This window comes from Macaca nemestrina, chromosome 7, assembly GCF_043159975.1.
Source record: "Macaca nemestrina isolate mMacNem1 chromosome 7, mMacNem.hap1, whole genome shotgun sequence".
Lineage (NCBI taxonomy): Eukaryota > Metazoa > Chordata > Mammalia > Primates > Cercopithecidae > Macaca > Macaca nemestrina.
The window spans coordinates 122,768,995-122,777,136 of NC_092131.1; the positions used below are offsets into that span (position 1 = coordinate 122,768,995).

The 8,142-nt window shown below is 54.3% G+C and overlaps 1 protein-coding gene across 2 annotated transcripts in view; it reads left to right on the forward strand.

Annotated features, from left to right (window-relative positions):
- Positions 1–8,142, forward strand: part of LOC105493145 (acyl-CoA synthetase bubblegum family member 1) — a 64,654-nt gene that overhangs the window by 22,880 nt on the left and 33,632 nt on the right. The window contains exons 2-3 of one of the 2 annotated variants that reach the window (XM_011760608.2): positions 2,271–2,375; positions 3,391–3,491. In XM_011760608.2, the coding sequence (XP_011758910.2) occupies positions 2,271–2,375; positions 3,391–3,491 (206 nt within the window). The remainder of the gene's footprint in view (positions 1–2,270; positions 2,376–3,390; positions 3,492–8,142) is intronic. The other variant, XM_011760610.2, reaches the window with a different exon arrangement.

The following is an 8,142-nucleotide window of genomic DNA, read 5'->3' on the forward strand; positions in this document are numbered from 1 at the left end:
TGCTTATGTGAGCTGAGGTCAGAGAATGAATCCTTGTTCTCATCTGGGTGAAAGAGGGCCACCCTTGTGGGCTCTTCTTCCTCTTGGAGATTCAAAATGCAAACAGAAGCCAGTCAGCCTCCTCAGGCCATTCTCCCACCATTATTGTCATTCAATCATGTTAGGTGACTTTTGCCAACCTCTGGAGTACTGCCTTCCAGAAGGAGCATAATTTTCCAGAATGACAGGAATAATATGTTAATCACCTTCGGCATGCTTATGATGATCATGATGACAGTAATATCAACTCACCTGTAGAATCATTTATGGCCACCTGTCGTTCCTAGAATAGCAGGAAGAATTAGGAGTAGGGCCCAAAATGTTTTTGAGGAGTCAAGATAGAGTAGGGGCAGATCCCCAAACCTCAGCTTCTTTTCTTCAAGGAAAACGTGATAGGTTCCATTGTGGAACATGTCCCCCGATATAACCTACAGTTCTAATGAGCTTGGCTGTTTTCTATTCTGCTACAAAAAGAAATGGCAATGTAGGAGTGAGATGAATTGCTAGAAGCCAGCATACTGAAAGTAGCAAGAAGTGACTGCTAGTCACAGAGGAGAGGATGAAAAACTAAAAAATGGCCGAGCATGGTGGCTCACGCCTGTAATCCCAGTATTTTAGGAAGCCAAGGTGGGAGGATTGCTTGAGCCCAGGAGTTGGAGACCAGCCTTGGCAACATAACAAGACCCTGTCTCTACAAAAAATACAAAAATTAGCCAGGTTTGGTGGTGCGGGCCTGTAGTCCCAGCTACTCAGGAAGCTGAGATGAGAGGACTGCTTGAGCCTAGGAGTTTGAGGTTGCAGTGAGTGGTGACTGTGCCCCTGCACTCCAGCCTGGGCAACAGAGCAAGACCCTGTCTGCAAAATATAAATAAATACATATATACAAAACAAAAACTGAAAGACGACCATTACCAACAACAACGAGGGTGAGACAGCAGTCACAATGAGGAGAGGCAGATGGCCTGAGCAGTTTCACTTGTTTCTGTGTGGCAGGTCAGGTCAGGAAAGCCTGTTACTGGTTATAACCCTGAGTGAGCAGGAAGTTACTGGAGGTTTAGCATATTCTATTGTGGATGACATCTCCTCAAAGGGACTACCTCTCAAGGCCCCCATTAAGGAAAAGATCAGGCTTAATTCATTTGGAAAATTAGGTTTTGACATTCTCTTAATCATGTGCCCCAAATTCTGTAAGCATAGGGCATAGAGAGTTGAATCAGTGCCTTGGACCAGCCACAGGGATAAGCAAGATGTTCTTGTTAAACTGATACGGGCAGAGGGCCAGGGTCCACCCTCTCATTGACCATGGCTGCTGGACAAGATCAGTGTCTGAGCAACAAGAAATTTGACACTGCACTGGGTGCTGGCCCTCCAGGAAAAGGCACCCACTCACAGCAAGAAGGTGCTGCCAACAGCCTCAACCTCCCTATAAACAGAAGGTTCTAATCACAATAAGTGCGCTTGACCCTTGACTTCCTTCGGTGGCTGTCTTTTCATTTAGTCTTTGTGTAGCTATTTTAAAACCAGAACCAGTTTACACTAATTTTCTGTGGGGAGAGAAGTGCTGCTCATACCTTTTGATTCGGAGGATTTAAAAACAGGTTTGTTTGTGAGGAAGCAGTTCAGATGGTGGGACATTACAGCCAAGGACAGCCTCCTGCCTGGCTGATGTGGAGGTGGCTGCCCAGCTGGTGATCTCAGAGGCTAATTAGAGCTGCTAACTCTAACCTGGGGTGCTGTCCACCGTCTTCTGAGGACACAGGCCGAGATGGGGCAGGGACATCAACCAAGTTCACAGTCTTCCCCAGATGATCACAGTGTGGGCCCCTGAGCCTAGCAGTGTACGTGTCCCTCGTTTGCCTGAACCCAGAGCTCAGGGGCTGTTTGGTAACATTGCAGCCCAAAGTGGAGGCAGCTTCTATCTGGCTATCCCAGAGAGCTGTAACCAAGGATCCAAAGTCAGGAGGACGAGTTCTGCAGCATTCAGGCGCCTTTGTCTGCCCGGCACAAGAGACCTCGCCCCAGAAGCATGCGTTGCCATCTCTTCAGTTTTTCCACAACCTCCCTGGAGCGGGTCGCCATAGCAATGGAAGGGCTGCTCCAGCCCTGTGGCCCAGGCCTTGCTCACAAATATCCCAAGAGCGGCGCCACCTCGGTTCCCCAATCATCCCCCTTCTCCCCATTGCCCTCCCTTCCTAACCTTCTGATATCTTTCACTTTAAAACCTATCTCAGGTTCTTAAACAGACTGCTGCCAGGTGGGCCTGGGTGTGTTCACAAACTTAGTTTTGTTCGGAACCTGCAGTGCCGACAAGGAGTAAGGCTGAATGTGAGAAGCAGGTAATTGGCCCAGCTTCCTGGGAACTGGGCAGGTACGGGGCTGGCCCCACCCTGACTGACAGACAGACAGGACTCCCTGGAGCCAGGGTCCTTCCCTCAGGGACACCATGACCAGCTGCACAGGTTGCATGCTGCACAACTCCAGTGGATTCTGTTTACATATTTGTTGACCGTGAAATATGTCTCTGGAGTTGTGTAATCTTGCTGCAGTCCTGAAGTGTGTACTGAAATCCATCTGCTCAGCCATGTAGGAGGTTGAGGTCTGGCCAGGTGAGCCCTGAGGAAAAATGATGCTGAAGGGCAGTCAGGCTGAAATGATAATGAAAGCCCGGAAACCCATGAAACTCGGGCTGGCCAGAAGGGTAGACCCTTTAGCCAGGGTCACTGAGCCTGGGAGGCAAAGGGGATCTGGGTCAGGGGTGAAGGTACAAATCCCTGGGCCTCAGGTCTCCCTGGACCTGTTCCTGTCTTCTCCATGGAAGAGGGGAGGCCCTCACTGGGGGCCGGAATAGGGACCCCTGAGAGCACTATGAGCACCTGCAGCCCCACTCAGATTTTTTGGCCATGGGTGGGGACTGGTGGGTCCAGGGAATGACAGGTGGGGGCAGCCCCACCCCAAAAGTCTGCCCTCTCCAGGAGTGGTGTTCAGAATCCTCCAGCGCAGACCTCAGCCCCTTCCTCAACCAGATGGGGGTGCTGAGACCCTGAGAGAGGCATAAACTTGCCCAGGGTCACACCAGGAAGTAGAGCACAGAAGGCCTTGAATTCCCTTTCTCCCAAACCCTCAGAGCCTACAGGGAGGCTGGGTGGGGGCAGGGTTAGCCCCTACAACCACTGGGGTCTTGTCCCCTGACCCACTGGGGTCTCCTCTGTGGATGGCCCCAGCATTTGTGGGAGACAGAGGTGCCAGTGTCCCCCTGGGTGTGCTGAGATGGGTGCCAGGCCAGAGTCCCTGAGCCCAGGCCAGTCCCCCACGTTCTAATGAATGTTTTTCCTGGTCCCCTCACCACCCCAGCTCACTGACTGACAGGCAGCCACTCTCCAAAGAGTCCCTGAACCATGCTCTCAAGCTCTCAGTGCCAGAGAAGGTGAATAATGCCCAGTGGGATGCTCCAGGTAAGCCAGCTGGGGGTTGCCGGGCGGGGCAGGGCGGGAAACTGCACTGTGCTGGGTATGTTGGAGGGGTGGGTGGTGTGGGGGACCACCACACAGAACCGTGGGAAGGGGCAGCTGGGGATCTTGCTGGTCTCCACGCTCCCAGGGACTCCACCAAGCCCCTTCCTTCATGGCCACCATCAGGGCCAGGCGTGATGGAAAGGAATGGGGGTGGGGGGTGGGGAGATTTCTTCTTCAAGAAAGTTGGGAAGAAGAGAGGCCAGAGATAGAGACGGGTAGGACATCATCTGGGGCCAGGCCTTGGGAACTTGTATCTCTAGCACAGGGTTGCTGAGGGACAGGAGAAAGCCCAGATAAGCAATGCCTTGGGATTTTTGGCCTGGTTAACTGGGGCAAGGGGCAGGCAGACAGGTGCAGACTAGAAAGGTTTGTTTTGGAGGCTTGAAACATTACATATTATTTTCTTGATCTTCACCATCAAATAATTGTGCTTTAAGGAAGGCAGAGTTATTTACTCTGACTCTGAAGAGTCATCAAAATGATAACAATAATACAGCTTTTGTGCACTTTTATTGGCTGCACAACAACATTGTGACAACAACAGAAATTTAAAAACAAAAAGAAAACAATAGGTACCCAGCACAGAGGGTCAGTGCCGCCAGGTCAGCTGCCCCTCTCCCAGGCCGAGTGTCTTGGGTGGCTTTGGCAGGGATCTGGCCTGAACTGTGGGGGTGGGTGTTTCCTCTCATGCCCCCCACCCTCGCCTCAGAGATAAAGGAGAAGGGACTGGGCCAAGAAGAGGATCAACTGGTTTCTGAGAATGGTTTGAAAGACACCGGGGAGAGGCCAGGAACAGGGCCAGCTGGGTCCAGGGAGCCTCCCATGCTCATCCTCCCAGGATTCCAAGGCATCTCGCTGACTTGCTGAGCCACGTGGAGCAGGTCCCACCAGCTCGCTTAGGCTCAGACACCCCAGACTTTATAATCCCTTCTCTGGGGTGCTCAAAGAGCAGGTGTTGGCACCAGGGGCCTGGGCCACAGAAAAACCCTGGAGCTCAGCAAGTCCTGAGCATGAGTGATGGCACTGGCATTCCTGCAATTCAAGGGGCAGGAAGAGAGCCAGCGTGGGGGAGGCTCCGTGTCCCTTGGAGCCCCAGAAAAGCATCTGGCATCCCCAGGGAGAAACACATAATCCCCAGCCCTGTGGGCCTCAATGCCTTCATCTGAATGGCTATCGTCTGACAGCCTTGCAGCAGCAGACACGCAGCATGGGCAGGTTTTAAACAAGCAGGGAGGGAGTCCCAGAGAGGGTGCCTTCAGACAGGGCTGGAGTAGAGGCATCTGAGCAGCCAGAGGCCAGATGGGGGGCAGGGAGAAGGCCCTGAGTTTAATGGCGAGGCAGGGCCTGGGTGGGCAACTGCAGGGGAGGCGACAAGGCCATCACGATCTAGTGTATCAGGAATTTGGGAAGCTGACAGGGACGGCCAAGGTAGACATGCCCCAGGATCCTCCATCCTGTGTGCTGGGCTGTGAGGGAGACTGAGATGGACAATCTTCTTTCCTGCCCTCAAAGAACCCCCAGTCTGAGGGCAGACAGGTCCTCTGTAAAGGGCAGGGACAGGCTGAGGAAGGAGGGCTGCTCTCTGGGAGCTGTGGGGCCAAAGTGGGCCTCCTGCATTAGAAGGACCTCCAGCTGTCCTCAGAACCGCAAGCTCCCTCTAGGCCTAGAGGTCTGGACTGAGTGCTCTGCCTTTGGGAGTTCAGCTTCCAGGGCTGGTGACAAGGAGAAAGGGGCGGTTTGGGAGGGGCTAAGAAGGAACCACGGTTGTCAGCAGGCACCCAGAGCGGAGGCCACCGAGGGATCCCAGGTGCTTCCCAGGGCAGTGCTGAGCAGGCATCATGGGCTCCCACAGACCTGGCTCGGGGGCCATGCTCTGCCCAGCACCCTCTCCTGCAGCCCTGGTGTCCTTGGGGGTGGAGGAGGAGCCTTTGCGCTAGAGTGTGGATGAGTTCCAGTTTCTCATGGATGGAGTGTCCACCGCGTGCCAGGCCTGGAGCAGAGCTTGGACTCTTTCTCATTGACTCCCCAGAAGCTTGGGAGCCCTGGGCGCTAGTCTCTGTGCAAGAAGGGGGATTGGGCACAGATTGGGAGGGGTCTTGGGCACAGATTGGGAGGGGTCTTGAAGCTGCCCTTTGACAAAGCACTTTTGATAAGATTGAGAAAAGGCAGCTATCCCTATCAAAGACTGTTGGGGAGGAGGGATTCGTGGGATTAGGAGAGCTGAAAGTCCTCCTTCCCCACACAGTTGTGCCCTGAATAAGAAGATCCAAGTCCTGTGCTAAGAGACTTTCTTGTATTCTTTCATTTTATCTTCATATCAGCAGCAGGGAAAGCATATGTATCATTCCCATTTGGTAGAGGAAATGGAGCTCAGAGAGGGTTAGTGATTTTCTCAGAGTCACACAACCGGTAAGAGGCGGAACTCTTAACTGGCCACACTGCCTCTTTGGGACCTAGATGGCATCACACAGTCTGGTTTTCCAGGTCTGGCCCTCCCAGGTCTGGCCAGCCCCTGCCTCCCTTCCATCTAACTGCAGCCCCTGGCAGCCCCTCTGGGGAGCTCTTGGAGTCTTGTACACAGGAATCAGGGTTCACTCTGGAGCCCTCGGAGGCTCCCAGATCTCTTTGAGCTCCCAAAAAGTTTGAAGTCCTGAGCTCTGGTCCCCAGGCTGAGCTCTGAGCTGCCCTGATGGCTGTACTCACAGGGAGCAGCTGCACAAAGTCCGGCCACAGACACACTGGAATCTGACCTTCACACAAAGGCAGCCTTGTGCTGGGCCCTGGAGACACATGACTTTTTACTTGCTAGGCCTCTCTATATTAAGCATGAAGCCCAGCTGGAGAAGGGCAGCATCAAGACCAAAGAGAGGGAAGGGCACCCGGGGTGAGCAGTTGCTGGGGATGAAACTACTGGAGGTGCTGGCCAGGGCTGGCTCCCCACCCGCTTTCTCCCTAGGAAACTCCCACATGCACTAAGGAGATTTTGAGATTGGGAAGCTAGGTGCTCAGCCCCACTTGTCTCCAGTCCAGTGAAGCCCTTTGTGGGTCAAGGGATTTGCTGGGCCTCCCTCGGTTTGTCACTCCCACCCTTCTCAAACGTCGCAAGGGGTGGTGTTTCAGGCTGGAGCTATGAGCTAGGGAGCCGGAAAGAAGCCCGATACAACCCTTGTCCTCAAGAAGCTCACAGTTTGAGGCCGGGTAGCAGGAGGAGGCCATTGGGATAGTGGAAGGCAGAGGACCTACCTGTCCCGGCAGCCTCTGATGGGGGTGGGAGTGGGGGCCAGCAGGAAAGCTTTCCAAGGCTCAGAGGAAATGCATGCCGGTGATTCCTTCTCCGTGATATGGAAACAGGTAATCCTGGCCCTGCCAGCCGAAACGAGTGGAATCTCTGGGGGTCCTTAGAGAAACATTTTCCACAGGGGTCAAGGCACCCACCCAGCCCCTGCCTGGACAGCCTCAGACACTGCCTGGGTGTCCCCTCCTGGGACCCTGCCATGTGGAACAGGTCTGGGGCAGGTCAGCCCAGGGCTTCTGGCTGGGATGCCCGACTTCTTGCTCAGACCTAGCTTCTCTCCAGTGGATGGAAACCCAGCCTGAGGTCTCCTGCACGTCTCCTGAGCGTGCTCACCTTTACAGGGGCAGGTAAAGCCCATCTTGGGTCCCTTACCCTGGTGGTCCAGGCCTGGACAAGTGGAATCCTAGAGGCAGGATTAAAAAGCTAAAATAATGACCATGGAGGAGCGTATAGAGAATATCTTGTCTACCCCAATTGTAATTCAGATGGGGAAACTGAGGCCCAGGGAGACCAGGGGTCTGCCCAGGGTTACTCTGCTGTGGTGGCCAGAACTCAGAGCTCTTGAGTCCCCGTCGAGAAGGCTGGGAGTGGCAGCTGCAGGGACCCTCTCCCCTCGGGCACAGAGGAACTACTGAACAGCTGACAGACCCTTCTGTGATAGGTCTTGTCCTCATCTCTCTGCATGTCCTGGGGCCAGTGTGGCCTCTTCCTCTTCTGTATCCCCAAGAGTGTCTTGCACTGGGCTGGCCCTCAGCTCAGGGTCCCGTGTTGGAGAGAGGGCCCCTCCTGGGGCTGGTCTCTGCCTGGCCTTTGGAGGAAGGCCTTTGGGGTCGGTGCCCTGCAGGACCATTCTCGGAGAGAGATCTGTTCTAGGTCTGAGATCCACCTCTTCCTCAGGACCAGTTATTCCTCCATCTGCACAATAAGCTACTTTCCTGCAGCCTTTCCCACAGACCACAGAAAACAGCCCCAGCCTCCTGCTCTCTCCTGTTGCGTTGTTCTCCTTCCCGGCTAATTGAGTGACTGCCTTTGCTCTTTAGACGCCTTTATTCCAGAACCCCAGAGAACACAGCTCCCTGCCTGCCCAGTGGCCCCCAGCATAAAGGGTGGATGGATAAGATACAAGCCAGGGTCAGGCCAAGACAAGTGGCAGAGGGAGGAAGGGGGAGAGGGAGAGGGAGGTGGCAGAGAGTACCAGCCTTGCCTGGGAAAGCCCACCCCCGGCTCTCAGCTGACTTGGCACTTGGTGGGCGGGCAGTGTGCTGGTGGTGCTGCCTTGGCAGCAGGCTGTGAGCT